Here is an 18,047-nt window from a genome sequence, read left to right on the forward strand (position 1 = left end):
CATTTCAGGCTTTAGTTTAGCAAAAGTGTGAGGATTTTATGTAACTTTTATATTTGCGATTACTGAATTAGTGTGAGGGACATCTGAGTAATAGGAAAATGTTGATTTTATCACAAATACATTTTATAATAATAATCAGAGAGCTCCCATAGTGTCCATAACTTCAATTAATGACCAAAAATAATAGGGATTTGATCCCTGAGATGGGAAAATATGTTTTTCTGGAAGTCATTAATGTTGTGGGGTGTTCAGAAAAGTAACACATTTTGGTAAAAAATCTTACCGGTTTCGTGGAACGACTCATATACTGGCTCCCTCTGCTTAGCTTTTAATTTACAGTCTCTTGCAAATATATTCAGATAAATTAATTGTTTAATTTCACTATATTACATGTTCATATTTAGCACCCTGCTCTCCATTTGACAATAATTAAGTTCTGAGATCCAAAATTCTTATGCAATTTTATTCCTCAATGATATTCTTCATCACAGGGTAGGCCTGTTGATAAGTGCAACCTAACAGGCAAGACATAACAGATCAAAACCAACCAGAACTGCTTTATTATGCACTGAGAAATCACTGCCTCAGCCTAAATCAGCACCAACTAATTATGTACACTATAAATGTTACAAGTTCTACTTGTAATATCACCTTCAAAGATTTATTTAACGTTGACGGATACATATGAGTTACAGTTTACGATTTAAAAGATTGTTTCTTGCTCCTCTATGCCAGAACAGTTTTCATAAACATCCAGATCTGGCGCATGCGCAGTAGCAGCAGTCGGGCTGTGACGTCACCGGCGCCATATTAAAGATTTGCTGCTGTTTTCTCCGTGTTGCTGTTGCCATCTTTCTGTTTCCAGCTGGACTCAGAGAGACCAGAGAGTAGCAAACATACCTCCACAATGGAAATCGACACACTCCTGGGAGCCTTCAGAGGTACCGTTAACAAATAATGAATAACAGAAAAGGTTTGGCAAATTCGTTAGCTTGTAAGCTAAGCTAGGAAAGCAAATTAGCAGCCAATGCTAGGTGCTGGTCATGCCGGAAAAAGCATTAAATATCACTAATAAACGATATAGATTGATTCTCAACAATACACAGAAAATGTGTTTGAGTTGATCTTGTAGATGTACCGCGTCGGAAGTTGATAAAGTCCTCTGCTATCCGGGAACAGACAGAAAGCCGGTTAGCTGTGAGCTACACTGCTGTTGCTGTGAGCTCAGAATACTCTGGTTTAGTCGCTTGTTTACTCTCTGAAACTTCTTACTTGCATTAACTTAGCTGCACAGTCAGCAAAAAAAGTTTGTCGGGCGCTTTTTCCTGTGACTTAACTTTGTAGAGGAGTCTGCAACAGAAATATCCATTTTAAAGTGCTTCATTGGCATTTTTCATACAAAATTTCCGCATGAATTCACTCTACAAGTAAAGACAGGCAATAACAAGTAAAATAAAATGTCAGTAATTTTCATAAACATTCCACAGGGCATTATTGAATCATGATTGTTTACTGTGTTGTTCACTGTAGATTTCGAGAAGAAAGGAGAGAAAGAAACCTGCCCGATTTTGGATCAGTTTCTATCGCATGTTGCAAGAACAGGAGAGACCATGTAAGTCCAGCACTCTCACAGAATCAAGGGTTCGTTCATCCAAAAATGAAATTTCATTAATTTCTCACACTCATGTCATTCCACAACTGTAAGAGCATCCTTCATCTTTGGAACACAAATTAAGATATTTTTGATGAATTCCAAGGTTATCATTCATGGAAAGCAATATAACTAGGTCAGAAATGTTGTAAAGACCTCATTAAAATAGTCAACGTGACTACAGTGGTTCATCCTTAATGTTATGAAGCGACAAGAATACTTTCTGTGCGTAAAAACAAAACAAAAATAACGACTTTATTTAACAATTTATTCTCTACCCTGTCAGACTCTTAGGCAGTGCAGCGCTTCCGTGTTTACGTCCAACCGCCAGCTCAGTATTGACCAGCTCCTGCGTCAGCATCACACACATGCGTCGTGCTGCCAATACTGAGTTGGCATTCTGACGTAGAACCTGGAAGCGCTGCAACGAAAATAGCATAGGCGATTGACGGGAGAGACAAATTTGTTGAATAAAGTTGTTTTTATTTTGTTTTTGTGCACAAAAAGTATTCTTGTCACTTCATAACATTAAGGTTGAACCACTGCAGTCATGTTGACTCTTTTAATGATGTCTTTAATACCTTTCTGGAGCTTGAATGTGGTAATTACTAGGGCTGGGTATTGACAATTTTCATGATTCGATTACGATTTCGATTCGATATCGATTATTTTGGATGTAGTATTTCAGTTACAGTACATAGCAAATTTTCTAGAGGAAAAAAAATCTCTCAGCTAATGCTGTAAACTACACATGGAGTCAGTTGGTACTACTATAATAATATTGATGGTTAAATTAACTTATTTATATACAAACACCTAAATTACACTCAATGATGTTTTTATTATTTTAGAATTACAGAATTACATAATCATATTTCTACTCCAATTCGGGTTTTTTTTAAATATAAACATTTAAATCGCGGCTGTCAAAACTGATTTATTCAAACATGCATTAAATATTGGAGAACATTAATGAATATGTAACGGTGCATAGCTATATTCATCAGAATGCTGCTTTCTAGAGTTCACTTTTCTAGCTGACTAATGAGTTTATGGTCACTGAATGTGTTTTTCGGAGGTAAATGTGACGTTACGTGACATTGTTTACAAGCTGTTTTATTGACGTCTTTCCGAGGTTGAAACACTGATTGAGCGATTACACGAGACATGATACGATTTCAGTAAGTTGTACTGTATATTTTAACATGCCTTCAGATGTTCATGTTTATTTCACCTGTAACTGGTATTAAAGCGGAGGAGAGGATGATCACATGCTTCTCTTTAACTGAGGCGCTAAAGCGATCTGTCACGCCACATTAAACAGCGGCAAATCGGTATTTATGTTTTGAATCTCGTAATAAGATGGACGTCATTTGAAATCTGAGACTTTGCTTCATATCAAAAGTAACAAAGCACAAAGATTATTGTGATTTATTGGATGGGAGGCGCTACATATTCTGCTCACTCATCAACTGAAAACAGACTAGACTAATCGATTCTTGGTATTTAAGAATCGATATCGGTTCGTAAAAATGAGAATCGATTTAAAATCGAGAAATCTATATATTTTTTTACCCAGCCCTAGTAATTACGTTGCTTTCTATTGAGGATAAAAACACTTTTGATAAAAACAATCTTGGATTTCATCAAAAATATCTTAATTTGTGTTCTGAAGATGAATGAAGGTCTTACGGGTTTGGAACGACATGAGGGTGAGTAATAAATGACAGAAATTTCAGGTGTGTCCCAATTTGCGTACTTATGCACTATTCTATGACGTTTTTAAGTATAAATAGTGTGAGTAGTGTGTTCACACAGAAAATTCCCAAAAAAAAGAGTGCACTTTAAATACCCGGATGATGCACTAAATTAACGGAAAATTAACATTTTTGGGTGAACTAACCCTTTAAATGCACTTTTGTTTATGCTATTGTCGAAAGAATATTGCTTTATTCACAAGTATTTTAAAGTCAGCATGAAACGGAAGTTGCAATAGAGAATATGAAGCTACATCACACTGCGTTGCATTCTGGGGCGGTGTCTCCATCTTAAAAGGCTTGCCATATGCAAAATTAATACCGATGTTCTGGTTTTTACTTTAAATTAAATATTCACGTGCTTCATGGCATCATTTGCAGGGAAGAGAAGCTATTTTATTGTATTGCATATAGGGATGGACTGAATGATAATGTAAGTACTCACTATGAAAATCAGAATTGAGTTATTTTTTTATGGGATATTGCAGTATTTTAAAAGACTTATCCATGCACATTATTTAAATAATAATAATAATAATGTTCCCTTGTAATCTTTTAATCTAAAGCATTAACTTCCCATCCCCCTGACAAAGACATCTCTTCTCTGATACCGTGTGCACCGGCGTGAGGGCGGGACGATAGTAATTAGTGATGTGAAACCAAGGCTTTCTGAAGCGTTTGAGACTTTCATCAAATTGTGCCGAAAAATGGTTCATTACTCGAAACTTTTAACACAGTGCGCATTAGTGACATCTGGTGGTCAGGCTTGTTTTCTCCACCATATGTAACAAATCATCGCGGAGCAGATCTGCGGCTTGAAAAAGCATGAAACCAAACAAAGCTTCGGAAGTCCGTGACATACGGAATCACTTGTCTTGGATCAATACAGTTCTTTTTAATCTAATCTAATCTCATATAAATTAATCTGTGACAATGAGACCACAACTCGTGTGTAGCCTGGCCAATAGATTCACATATTGATCAATCATATAAAATATGCAATGATGTGATAATTGACGTGAGTAGTTGAAAAATTTTTTTGGGTGAGCTGTTTAACCCTTATGTTCTGTTCAGTATCTCTGAGACCCCAGCAATAAAACATGAATAAATGCATTTTCCTTTTATGCATCAAGTGAAGCGCCAATTTTTTCAAATCAGCTGTCCCGACTTTCCGATACTGCATGACGTTCAAAGCTTCAAACGTCATCAATCACGTGGTATTGTCATTTCGATACAAGCATCGGTAGTGTGTGTGATACAATAGTGCTTTGAAAACTGTTTCACTCGGATATACGTCACAATAGAGAGGAAAAGGCGTTCATAATTTTCTTTTCATGCTGACTTTAAATGCGATTTTACCCATTCAGAGTGTGTTGTTAGTAGAGAAGTTTCTAAATTCCTTTATTGAATTGCCCATTTCATCATAGGCATTATTTAATCATGTACAACGTTCCTCAGCATTCAGTGGTCTCAGTTTAAAAACTACTTCCTCTTCAAACTGGAGAAAGTGATGGATGATTTTAAAGCCTCATGTCCAGAGCAACGGGGACCTGCCAATCCAAACGTTGAGTACATTCCCTTTGAGGAGATGAAGCAGAGGATTCTCAAAATCGTCAACGGATACAACGGGTAAGAGACTCCAGACGTATTCCACAGTTCTTCATAGAGATGGGGAAAAACACTGATACAGTATCTTGATATTTTGAGTGGGGCTATTTTATTAATACATGGAGGCCAAGTATTAATTGATTCAGGGCCTGAATTTTAGCTCAGGATTGCGATTATTGTGCATAAATGCGGGGAATAATGATTCGTTCTCTCAGCTGTAATTTCGCAATCAGCACGAGTAAATAATTTCTCTCTCGGACACACACAGTGAAGGAAGCGCATTCTCACATAATATGAGTTGTAAAAACAAATACATTGGCTTGAAATGTGCAAAAAATGATTTGACAACTGTAATTTCTATTAAAATGTCTAAAATGTGAGGAAAGAAATATTGAACGAAGGAGATGGATACGAAGACGTGAAATGAACAGACTGAGAACTTTATCTTATTAGATAAAAACGTATATGGACAAAGTTTTCCTTTGAGGACATTTGCAGTTGAAAAAGGTAATCGCTATGCATTTTATTGCAATACTCAGCATATCGCATGATGTTTAAAATCACAATATTGTATTGTGGCTTAAAGGGATAGTTCACCCCAAAATTTTGTCACCATCAAGATGTTCCAAACCTGTATGAGTTTTTTTTTTTTTTTTTTTTTTCTTCTGTTGAACACAAAAGTAGATATTTTAAAGAATTTTGGTATCCAGACAGTTAACAGCACCCATTGATTTCCATAATAGGAAAAAAAAATACTATGGAAGTCAGTGGGTGCCATCAACTGTCTGGATGCCAAAATTCTTTAAAATATCTACTTTTGTGTTCAACAGAAGAAAGAAACTCATGAGGGAGTAAATGATGACAATTTTCATTTTGGGCGATCTATCCCTTTAAGAATCATGATAATATTGTATCATGGGGTCTCTGGTGATTCCCACCCCTAGTTGTTTAGTTCCTCTGTGAAAATATTAAAATTTAAAATGATTTTTTTCCCTTCAGGATTCCTTTCACTATTCAGCGTCTTTGTGAGCTTCTTACTGAGCCGAAAAGAAACTACACAGGAACAGACAAGTTCCTCAGGGGTGTGGAGAAGGTATGATGCATTTAAGGAAATGAACAATTCTTTGGGAACAGATTATTTGTAGTTGATAATTAAGGCAGATTAAAACTCTCTACTCGGTTAAAAACAAGTATAATTTATTTTTTTTCCAGAATGTGATGGTGGTCAGTTGTGTGTATCCTACCTCAGAGTGAGTTAAACTCTCTTTCTGCTCTATTTTCCGATTTTTGTGAGTGGGCAGCTTTCGATATATCAGCTTTTTGTAATGTTTTTAAAAACCGCTCCACTGTCCTTAATACCATTATGCATCTTTTATTTTTAAAGGAAAAAAGGGTCAGGTTGTGTGAACAGAATGAATGGTGTCATGTTCCCTGGCAACACTTCAGCTTTTCCAGATAGGTGAGTTTATCGCTTTAACCACCATTGTGCAAACTTTGAAAATTGCCTTATGGGTCACTAAACCAATTCAGTTTGAAATGTTAGTGCAGATATTAGTAGATGAACCTAATTTTACTGTCTGATGGTTTGATGTTTCTTTGATTGTCTGTGATAGAAATGTGAACGGTCCAGGAACACCCAGGCCACTGAACAGACCAAAACTCTCCTTGTCCAGCAGTGTAGCTACCAACGGCCTTCCTGACAGCACAGAAAGCAAAGAACAGGTCTCTGAGCAATCGGAGAGAACAGTCAAGTAAGTGCCAAATGCCAATGTGTGCATTAGAGTTGCGCGGATCAGCTCTAACGTCACCCGAACCTGCTGTTAAAAATAAATCATCCACCCGCCATTCACACAAACCTATGATTTTCTCTGATTTAGATATCCGCACCTGACCCACACAATGATTCAAATTCTCCGTGTTAAGCGTGATGATATGGTAACATATTACACTGAAGTAGGGTGCTTTTAAAGGGTTAGTTCATCCAAAAATGAAAATGTCATTAATTACTCGCCCTCATGTCGTTCCACAACCGTAAGACCTTCGTTCATCAATTAAGACATTTTGATGAAATCCGTGGGTATCTGATCCACGCACCTTTTGACGTCCAGAAAGGTAGTTGAAAACATGGTTAAAATGGTCAGTGTGACTACAGTGGTTCAACCTTAATGTTATGAAGCGATGAGAATACTTTTTGTGCACAAAAACAAAAGAAAAATAATGACTTTATTCAACCGTTTGAACCATTTTCATACGTAGTGTAGGCTTTCTTGTTTACGTCTGAATGCCAACTCTGTATTAGCTGAAGCTGAACATGTGAGCAGCACGACGCATGCATGTGATGCCGACATCCGGCCAATAATGAGCCGGCATTCGGACGTAAACAAGGAAGCCTGCACTGTTCACTACGTATGACAACAAATTGTTGAATAAAGTCGTTATTTTTGTTTTGTTTTTGCGCAAAAAAATATTCTCATCACTTCATAACAGTAAAGTTGAACCACTGTAGTCACATGGACTATTTTAACCATGTTTTCAACTACCTTTCTGGACGTCAAAAGGTGCAATGACGTTGGTGCTTAAGTGTGGATCAGATACCTGCGGGTTTCATCAAAAATATCTTAAATTGTGTTCTGAAGATGAATGAAGGTCTTACGGGTGTGCAACGACATGAGAGTGAGTGACAGAATTTTCATTTCTGGGTGAACTAACCCTTTAAATGAACGTTTGTCTTTGGCAAAATTACACAGGCTGGATTTAGGCTTTATTTGTTTGTCATATTCAGCACTTCACACCCGTTACATTTGAAATACCCAGCGCTTGATTGGTCCTGGTTAACTACTTCACTAAAACGCTCCCAAACTATACTTTTCCTTCCTTATGTTTTATTTTTAATTCCCCTTTTTGAAATTTCACTCTGCTCTGTTTTGCCTCCATTGCTGCTTAAACAACTGGACTCCACAACTGCGTAGCTTTGAGAGTCTGCAAATTAGTGCCTGTTGAAAAATTCAGCTTTAAACACATTAATATTTCTTTCATTATGTTGGATCAGAATAATTTCTTTTAAGCTTGTGTATATATTTAGTTAAAGCTGTTAAAGTCTTATTTCCCCCAAAAATGAAAATTATCCCATGATTTACTCACTCTCAAGCCATCCTAGATGACTACCTTCTTTCAGACAAATACAATCGGAGATATATTTAAAAATATCCTGGCTCTTCCGAACTTTATAATGGCAGTGAATGAGGGGGCACGATTTTGAAGTAAAAAAAAGTGCATCTTTCCATCGCTAAAGCACTCCACACTGCTCCGGGGGTTAATAAAGGCCTTCTGAAGCGAAGCGATGGGTTTTTGTAAAAAAAAAAAAAAAAAAAAAATAAATAAAAATCCATATTTAAAACTTTTATTAACTATAATAACTAGGTTCTGGCAGATGACGTGCACATCGTTTTGTGGCGGAAGAGTAACCCTGACCCCTGACCCCTGACCCCTGACCCCCTGATGCAACGATGATCGTGGAAGTTCAGAGGATAGAGCAAAACAATATACTGTGCAAAATCTAGGGTTTGGAAAAGCCAGGATATTTTTAAATATATCTCTGATTGTGTTTGTCTGAAAGAAGATTGTCATATACACCTAGGATGACTTGAGGGTGAGTAAATAATGGGATAATTTTCATTTTGGGGTGAACTATCCCTTTAAGTTGAGCAATATCTCATGCAGGTTTTTTTCCTTTGTGTTTTATATAATGGCCACTAGGAGGTGCTCTAGGCATGTTTTCCTTGGTTGTTTTTTTTGCCCTGAAGAGATAACATTGTTGTAGAAAACGATAGTAAGTGAAAGAGTGAGTCAGTTTTGTTGCGTTTTTAGTTCTGTGTCTTTATTAAAATCAACAGTTAATGATTTATCTCTCCTCTTTTTTTTTTTTTATTACTTGGCCGCCTGACCCGGGGATCATCCGCTGTGTCTGCGGATATAACCGTGATCCATGCATCACTAGTGTGCATGTGACTCTTGTTCTAACCGTGTAGCCCCACTGTTTAAAGACCATATGGAAGATTTAATGAATGCAGTGTTTTTGTTTTGTTTGTTTGTTTTTTATGTCTTACTAATTTCACAGCTATCGTTTTACATACTTAAATTCTTAATATTTTTTATATACTAACTTTTTGCATAATTTGACAATTTCAGAAAGTGCCGCAATAAAAAAAAAAAAATCAGTTTAACTGAAAGGATATTTACCTTTCTTATTGACGTGTTTATACAGATTTCCATATTTCCCGCTCTGAAAAGTATGATCTACGTAAATTGCGTAAATCGGAGAAAAAAATGGTTTTGGGGGGCGGAATGCTGGTTTACTGTATGATGATTGAAATCGCAAACAATTAAACAATTTACATCCTAACGATTACTAAATAAACTGCAAAATGTTACATTTTCTCATACATTTATTTCATGCACGGATTGCTCCTGACAGCGCTGCACAAGCTTGCGGCGCCATCTGCGGGACACTATTAGCATGGGTTCAAAGCGCCAAATGTGAGTAAAAATCGGCGTTGAAACGGTGTTACTCGCCAGTTGCCCGGTAACTTTTTTTTTTTTTTATGAATTTTGACAATGCATAGTGGTGAGAATGTGATATGGCTTAATGCAATTTATCAAATCGCAACGTTTGTGATGTGATCATAAATATATAATCTGACACACTGCATGTTTCAGAGTAAAGCCCAGCACTGTGTTTTCAGTTTCGATTCGCAGTAAATGCTACTCTGCAAGTGCTGTTAGATTTATAAATGATTCTCAAGACAAATGACTGTTTTTGTCAATAAAAAGAAACGATAAAGTTTCCCTGTAGTTTTACGTCAAAATAAAAGCTTAGTGGTTTAACGTTTGTAAACAAAGACATTAAGACGACCATAAATGTTAGTTTGTAATTGTGCTGTTGTTCTTTAAATAAAATGATAACTAATAATTGTTATATTAATATTAATAATAATTCTATTAATACTTTTATTATAGCATATATTGTATCATAATATATTATCATGATTATTAAATACTTACAGTGCAATAGTATGTATTGTTATATAAGATATATCATTTTTTAATCTGTAAAAAAAAAAATGCTTTTGAGGTGAAGGAAAAAAAAAACTATTGACACCTTAACTGGGGTGCAGTCACTTTATATTAATTTTAATTGATGATTTTCAAAATTAATATTAAAAAGTTTTATTTCACTATTTGTTTAGATTATCATAGTTTTAAATGTGCAGTAAGTTTATGATAGATTTTAATAGTTTAAGTTTTAAGTCTGGTCAAACAAAGGTACAACAAAATCTGTACTTAAAGCATTTGAAAGTAATAAAAATAAATGAAGGCATAATAAAAATTTCCAAGACACCTTTTGTTTAAAAAAAAAAAAAATAAAATAAAATAAAATGCTGAAATCGGTTAGTTTTAATACAAAAAGAGAACCCTTTGATATCAATAAATGCATGACTTTGGCAGTAAACTTATGGAATAAAAGCTGTGAAAACTGTAACTGTGTATTTGGAGTCTTAACCTTTTTTTTTTTTCTTTTTCTTTTTCTTTATAGAGAGTCTTCAGCATCAGAAGCAGAAGGTTCACATGTTGGTCCAGTGAAGAGTAAACATTGTGAAGATGAGGATGCAACGAACGCTGAGATACATGAAGCCAAGAGGCTCAAATTTGACAAAGGGGAAGAAGAGGATGATGATGATGATGAAGATGAAATGGAGAAAGAACCAGATGAAAAGCAGTTGTCCTGCATATCAATAGCAGAGAGCTCATCGGATCTACCGCAGTCCTCATCAGACGTCACTGCAGAGGTGAAGGATAATAAACCTGACGAATCCATCGCTGAAGACCAAGGTACGTCTTTTTTTTTTTACAGTTTCAGAACATAACCGTGTTTTGACACAGCAGACCATTGGCATACACACATAGACATATGTGGGTAGATTTTTTTTTTTTTTTTTAATGCAGTTAATGTTTTTTTTTTTTTTACATTTAATTGAAGCATCTGGAATTTTTCCATTCATTTAAAGTGTTTTGCCAGTCATCATAGTGGCTTCTGGGATGGTCAAATACTTGCTAATGTTGCAGTTGGATTATTAGCGTATGACACTGTCTTAGGCTGTTTTCAAATTTGGTTTGATTGTTTGGTCTCATTTCCCCGATGGTCTTTTTAATATCGTATTATGTGGCTCAGATCCACAATGCATTTGTATTATCAACATGAGTTCTAGCGGCAGCTGTTTACCACTGTAGCTAGGTAACCGTTCATGAGAACATGCCAAAAATGGAAAGTGCTATTTGGTTCACTTTTTTTCACTTTGTTTTTTTTTTCTAAAACTAAATCCTGACATGCACAGCGAAGGCAATTTCTGCAGACATGAGCAGCAATGAAAAATGCATTATACTATAATAGGCTTCCACATAATAAACCAGATTACTTTGTCATTTGCTAACAGTACTGGAGTTCACATAAACCCTACCCCAAAATCCCATTTTAGAGGTTTGGTGCACAGCCTCGTTTAGAAAACATACACTCGTCCCCCTCTGCCTGTCAGTCTGGTGGTGCTTACACTGGACGTTTAATATGTCTTAAAGCATATATATGCAGGATTTTAAACCTTTAAATATATCTTTCTTTACTATGGGGGTATAAAAGCAGGGAAGCCCCCCATCTGATGACTGATAAAGCCAGCTGGATTTAGTGGTGATTGTGAATGCTTTCAACAAATGGAGAGATGCTCTGCAATTATAACAGTAAAAAGTTTGGACACATTATTAATTATTACTATTATACACATTTTAGAATCTTAATGTCATTAAAACTAAGAAATAATGCACATGAAAGTATAGGAATATGACATGATTTTGTATGTTTTATGGTTATTGACGATCATTATTAATATACTTTTTGTGAAATTTTAGTTTTATAAAGAAGTTTATATTTGGATTTTTAGGACATTTGAGCCTTGTAGTGTATTTTATATATTTTGAATTGATTTTGATTGAATATATTGGTAACGCTTTACAATAAGGTTCATTAGTTAATGTATTAACTAACATGAACTATTCTTGAGCAATCTTCGTTAACGTTAGTTAATGAAAATACAGTTGTTCATTGTTTGTTCATGTCAGTTCACAGTGCATTAACTAATGTTAAGATTTTAATAATGTATTCGTAAACATTGAAATTGACATAAAGATTAATGAATGCTGTAGAAATGCAGTTCATCATTAGTTTAACTAGTGAAGATAACTAATGTTAACTAATGAACCTTATTGTAAAGTGTTACCGATGGCCTGGGTGACTAAAAATCACCATAGATACACTACCAGTTTGGAATTATGATTTTTAATGTTTTTGAAAAGTTTCTCATGCCCACCAAGGTTGCATTTATTTGATCAAAGCATACAGTAAAAACAGTCATATTGTGAAATATTATTACAATTAAAATGTTTAAAAACATTTTCTATTTAAAAACATTTTAAAATTTAATTTACTGTGATGGCAAAGTTTAATTTTCAGCATCATTACTCCAGACTTCAGTGAGGCATGATCCTTCAGAAATCATTATAATATGCTTTTAAAGCCGCAACGCCCAGTGCTTTACACAATATAAGAACATAAATAAATATATAATTATAAAAATATATATAATAAGACTATAAAAACTAGTATAAATATAAAATATCAAACCCCAAAGCACACTCAAATTTAAAAACAGACACGCATTCAGCAGAACTAATATCCACTGGCAAACTGTTCCATAACTTTGAAGCCCTTACTGCAAATGCTCCATCTTCTTTAGTTTTATATTTGGTTCTTGGAACACTCAGCAGTTTGTTAGACGAAGATCTAAGGGCTCTTTCACACAGATTGCATTTTTGCTTTGAAAAACGCGAAACTCAGGCAGTGGAATGGGGAAAAAACGCAAGGTCTGGAGACAAGTTTTAAAAAAAGTGTAACTGATTTTTACTTGAGCACCACGTTTTTTAAAACCCTATGTCATGCGTGAGACGCTGCAAAAGTCATGATGCGAACGCAGCACTCATACACGTCAGTCTAGCACGTGTTTACATAGACAAACAATGGAAAAGTAGTGCATTTGAATGGAAAACGTGTTCTGTCCCCTAAGACGTCTCACTTTCTTGTATTTGATGCTCAAAAAAACGTTACTTATTATCAATGTTGAAAACGGTTGTGCTGCTTCATATTCTTGTGAAAATGGTAATGCACTACCATTCAGAAGTTTGATGTAAGATTAAAAAAATAAATTAATAAGGTTGCATCAAATATGGTGGTAAAGACAATTGTTTTTTTTTATTTTTAATTCAAATAAAATCCTGTTCATTGAAGTTTCTATTCATCAAAGAATCTTGAAAATGTATTACAGTTTCCACAAAATATTAAGCAGCAAAAACTTGTCAACATTGATGAGAACAATTTTTAATTAATTATCAAGCACCAGTAATAATTAAGCATTATATTAGAATGATTTCTGAAGGATCATGTGACACTTGACTGGAGTAATGATGCTAAAAATTCAGCTTTGTCATCATATGGATAAACTTTCTTAAATATATTAAAATAGAAAACCGTTGTTTTAAATGGCAATGCTGTGAAATACTTGTTTTGTTTTTTTTTAAATCAAATGCAGCTTTCATGAGCATTAAAGAGATTTTTTTTCAAATCTTAATTGTTCAGTGTAAATTCATCGTATTTGGGTTCAGTGTAAAATAAGTCACTAATGTTAATTTTTCTTGTTTTATTTCAACCAGCTTGTTCATGTGAGTAACTGCTGTGCTAATATATATATTTTTTTTATATCTTTGCATATCAGCAGCTGTTGAGCATCTCTTTGCATACATGACATTTTTCTGCTCCTCTCTCTACAGAACCCTCTAGTACACAGTCAGAGGTCGTAGAAAACGGGGTTGACAAATCTGCTTCGGAAGATTCACCCGACCCTTCCCACAATCAGGCGACCGTCAGGGAATCGGACCTATCGGAGCAGCAGCCGGTGAGGGAAGAGAGCGCCGAGGCTCAGGAAGCAGAGGAGAAAAATGACCCTGTCAGCAGTAGCAGCAATAACAGCAGTGACGAGGGAGTGTCCAGTGCAGAGACTCTATCTGCATGTCCCAGCAGTTCCACAGAGCTGGCAGCAGAGGGCAGTACCACTGCAGAAATCAGTTCAGACAGCTCAGAGACTGCAGATGACACCATGGAGCAAGACTGAAACGGGGCCCCACGTTGTTGATTTTTACACTCTACTGTACAAACACCCCAAAAATCACTTATCCTGCAAGTTTAGCAGATCCTTTATAGACCTAGGGAGGAGGGCATCTGGTGACATCCCTAAAGACCTCTCGTGACACATCTCCTCCTCGTGACCCTTCTCAGGGCATCTTCCCTTAATATGGGTTTTTCTCTGAAGAACAACTTCAAAAACTGGAAGCTCATCTTTCTGGTGGTTTAGTGGAGCATTTGCCATTTGAATAACAAGAAAGCCTTGTGTACATGGCAGTTTTCTGTAATCCTGTTCTAATCATGGGAGTCTGTCAACGCGTTCTAAAGTTGTTGGGTAAAACACCCTTCAGTTCGCATCAATCTCTCTCCTGCTCCTCCGAGCGTGAAAATGTGGCAAATCTTTGGTTGAATTTTTGTGAATGTGTGCATATGTTTGTAGGGGTAAGGGGTGTATGTGCACTTCCTTTAGTTTTGATTAGTCAACGAATGATCTCAGGATTCCCGTTGACCGGCAGACCAGTGTCTAAACATTCCAGGAGAACACCCCTTTTCTCCCAAATTGCCTTCTGTATTCATCTGCTGGCTTGTAGCACGAAGTGCTCAATGGCAGAATTAGACAGATTTCCTTTCTCTGCTAATTCTTTTTCTTTTATTTTTAGATCCTTTGATTTTAACTGCCTTCCCAGCATAGCACCGAAATGTATTAATCCACTGATGCTGGTAAATAGATTCTAAAATGGACTAATGTGATTTTCCATGCACTAGATATTCGAGTGCTGTTGGTTGCAATGTGTAACTTAATATAGTGAGCTTGTCTTTTCAACCGACATAATGTGCTTAACCACTATTGAGCCATCCTTATTTGTCATAATCTTTTCATTTTGTTTCATCAAATAATGGCAAACAGTTGTATGAAGGTTTAAATGAGCAACACTGTCAACAAACACGTCTCTTAAACTGTACTTTACATGCTTCCTACAGACATGTATACAGGCTGTCCTACCCATACTTATTTCCACAGCTCCTTTTTGATATGTAGAATTTTTAAATTAGATTTTGTAGATTATGATATGTGTTCACTGCTTTTGTGAAAAGTGAAATTGTATGATCTCCATGTGAACTGAATGCTTGGGCTTTCAACAGTATTCCTGAAGAGCAATAAAAGTTCACGTTAAAAGCAGCGATATGCTTAATCCGAGGCATTTCTAACCTTTTATGTGAATAAAACTCTTTGGAATAAGCAGGTCATAGACACAATTCATTTGCACTACAATATTTGGTTAGTGAAAACTAAAACTGACATTTAATAAGTGGGTGATATGAGAGTATTGGGCAGTAACTGCAAATAAGAGCTAGAATTTTACATAAAATAGATTTGCATTCGTTCTTAGAAGCCTATGATCATTCGTTCAATAAAAAATTTCATATTATAAACGTGGATTTTTGGTGTGCCCTCAAGTATTAAGATATGAAATCTGTACTTTGTTTTATCATCATTATGTATTCCAACTGTTGTCACACAAATCGCTATAGATAAGTCCCTAAATGACCCACCTCCTTAAATGAGGCAAGATCTCCCACACCAACCCGCACACAATTTTACACAGTAAACTAGTAAAGTGCCCCAAACCAAAAAAAATCCCCTTACACTGTAGTCACAGAAAGAAAGGAATTATATAGTCTAGTCCCATCTGTGGACTTTGTCCCATGTGTCAGCAGCTCCTGAATGGTCATCCAGTTGTCAAATATCCTCTTGTTCCTCCTTTTCATCATCTTTTTACGGCTCAGCTGGATAATATCAGGCTCCTTCTTGTTGTTAATTGCTCCTGTTTGTCCCTTGTTCTCTGTGTGGCACTGCTTCATGAGTTCCCGCCGTTCCTTGGCTTGTGCCGCATGCTGTTTGCGCTCTTCCTTGTTCCAGTATCGACCCAGCTTTAGTTCACTTGCTGCATCGTCATCTGTAGTTGCGCTGCAGCGTTCTTCTCGAATGCGCAAAGCACGCTCCTTCAGCAGCTGGTCCCTGATGGGCCTTTTGGTGATGTACCTTGTTCCATCGCTACGGATTTTTACCTTCCATCCCATCTTGGGCCTGGCATTAGGGGGAGTGGATTCTGGGTTCTTGCACAGGCTGGCTAAGCTGACTTGACTCTGGACGTACTCCACAGATGACTTCTGCTGGATAAGTTGCATGTAGCTTTGGTAATGTTGTGCATGGGCTGGGATGTAGGTATTCTTGTATGAGGAATGATGTAAGGAAGTCAAAAGACTCTTCCTTGGGTTCCTTTTCTTACTTTGCTTTCTTTTCCCCTGATTTGTGACCTCTGGATCTCCAGGTAAACTCTTGGTGGGGCTGATCTCCTGAATTGGAGAGAGGTGATGTTTGGAGCATGCTGTTGTTGAGTTGCGTCTATGCATGGGAGAACTTTTACTCTTGTCTCCAGGAACCATCCTTTGGGAGTCAGGAGAATCTGACTCCAGAGCAGGATGTAAGCTCCAACAGCTCTCTCCAGTGTTGTAAGCACTAGTAGAGCCTTCGTTGTCCACCTGGTTATTGATGAGGTCCTGATGGACTTCAGTATTTATTTGCTCAGTTAAGTGCTTGGTGCAGCAACTTTTGGCTTGCTGATCATCACCCTTAATTTGAAGCCCGTGTGCTCGTATGATACTCAGGCACTCCAGCTCAATGTTCAGTAACTCCTCATTAAGCATCTGAACCTCCTGATCATCACAGTCTACACTAACCGTCTTTCCATATAGTGTGTCATCATGCTCCAGAAATCCCTGAAGGCCATTACCATTGACCAGGCATTTCAGTTCAAGCTGTTTCTGGAAACTTTCACATGCCGTGCCAGGTATACAAAGAAAGTTTCCACTGTCTCCATTGTCAACTGAAAGGAAGGAGTCATTGCTTAAGTGCATGTCCCCACTTTCAAAAGTGCCTTCACTATACTTCTTGTGGTTTTCTGGGAGTGTGTCACAAAGGGAATTCTGATCATCTCCCAAGATGTCCTGCTCTGAGCTTTCATCATTACGTGTGCTTTCATCAGTGCGGCCAACGCCGCTGTCTTTCTCGTGATGGTTGGACGGTAAGGTTGCCGTATCAGTAGTGCCTCCATCTTCTTCATGTGTGCTCTGTTAAAGTGAGTGGGAAACATTTTAATGGCTTGCAAATCACTTTAATAGTGATGTTAGCACCTTTAAGTGGATCAAGGAAGCAATTTACTGTTGACTTGACCCTCATTAACTTATCTACTGCAGCATACTTGCAGTGAACTCCCTGACCTTGTTATGCTGTTGCTCCAGCATGCCCATGTGCAAATCATCTGCCAAGTTGTTTCTATCCTCCTCCAACCAGCCAATATCCTGTAACCCAAACCGAAAATGCAATGTCATTCTTTTACTTCAATCGAGGATCTCCAAACCTGCTCCTGGAGAGCCACTGTCCAGCAGAGTTTAGCTCCAACTTGCTTCAAAACACCTGACTGGAAGTTCCTGGTATGCCCAGTAAAACCTTGATTAGCTGGTTCCAATGTGTTTAATTAGGGTTGGAGCCTAACTTTGCAGGACAGTGGCCCTCCAGGAGCAAGAATGGACACCGCTGCTCTAGAGTTTTGGTCCAGTTGGTTCAGGTGTGTTTAAATTGGGTTGGAGCTAAACTTTGCAGAAAGGTGGTCCTACAGGTGCAGGGTTAGAAACCCCTGACATAAATCAAATTAAATATCCCAAAATCATCATCTGCAAGTTCACAGAA

General features: G+C 36.9%; 2 protein-coding genes across 3 annotated transcripts in view; one reads left to right on the plus strand and one right to left on the minus strand.

Annotated features, from left to right (window-relative positions):
- Positions 1–773: 773 nt before the first annotated feature.
- ppp4r2a (protein phosphatase 4, regulatory subunit 2a) lies at positions 774–15,476 on the plus strand. The gene is made up of 9 exons (XM_048177319.1): positions 774–941; positions 1,531–1,612; positions 4,867–5,037; positions 6,016–6,109; positions 6,229–6,266; positions 6,401–6,475; positions 6,630–6,767; positions 10,610–10,905; positions 13,945–15,476. Exons 1-9 carry the CDS (start codon positions 908–910, stop codon positions 14,283–14,285), a joined length of 1,269 nt encoding a protein of 422 aa, XP_048033276.1. The 5' UTR covers positions 774–907; the 3' UTR covers positions 14,286–15,476.
- Positions 14,707–18,047, minus strand: part of pdzrn3a (PDZ domain containing RING finger 3a) — a 50,826-nt gene continuing 47,485 nt past the window's right edge. For both annotated transcript variants that reach the window (XM_048177318.1, XM_048177317.1), the window contains exons 9-10: positions 17,579–17,659; positions 14,707–17,428 (exon numbers count right to left, since the gene is read on the minus strand). In XM_048177318.1, coding sequence (XP_048033275.1) covers positions 15,941–17,428; positions 17,579–17,659 — 1,569 coding nt within the window. In that variant the 3' untranslated portion in view covers positions 14,707–15,940. The remainder of the gene's footprint in view (positions 17,429–17,578; positions 17,660–18,047) is intronic.

Source organism: Megalobrama amblycephala, linkage group LG24 (genome assembly GCF_018812025.1).
Source record: "Megalobrama amblycephala isolate DHTTF-2021 linkage group LG24, ASM1881202v1, whole genome shotgun sequence".
Lineage (NCBI taxonomy): Eukaryota > Metazoa > Chordata > Actinopteri > Cypriniformes > Xenocyprididae > Megalobrama > Megalobrama amblycephala.

What these genes read in the sequence shown, in the direction of transcription:
- ppp4r2a (XM_048177319.1), top strand. Translation starts at nt 908, where the DNA reads ATGGAAATCGACACACTCCTGGGAGCCTTCAGAG. An exon ending in ATCGTCAACGGATACAACGG is followed by an intron (nt 5,038 to 6,015) that starts GTAAGAGACTCC and finishes TTTTCCCTTCAG; the next exon opens with GATTCCTTTCACTATTCAGC. An exon ending in ACTTCAGCTTTTCCAGATAG is followed by an intron (nt 6,476 to 6,629) that starts GTGAGTTTATCG and finishes TGTCTGTGATAG; the next exon opens with AAATGTGAACGGTCCAGGAA.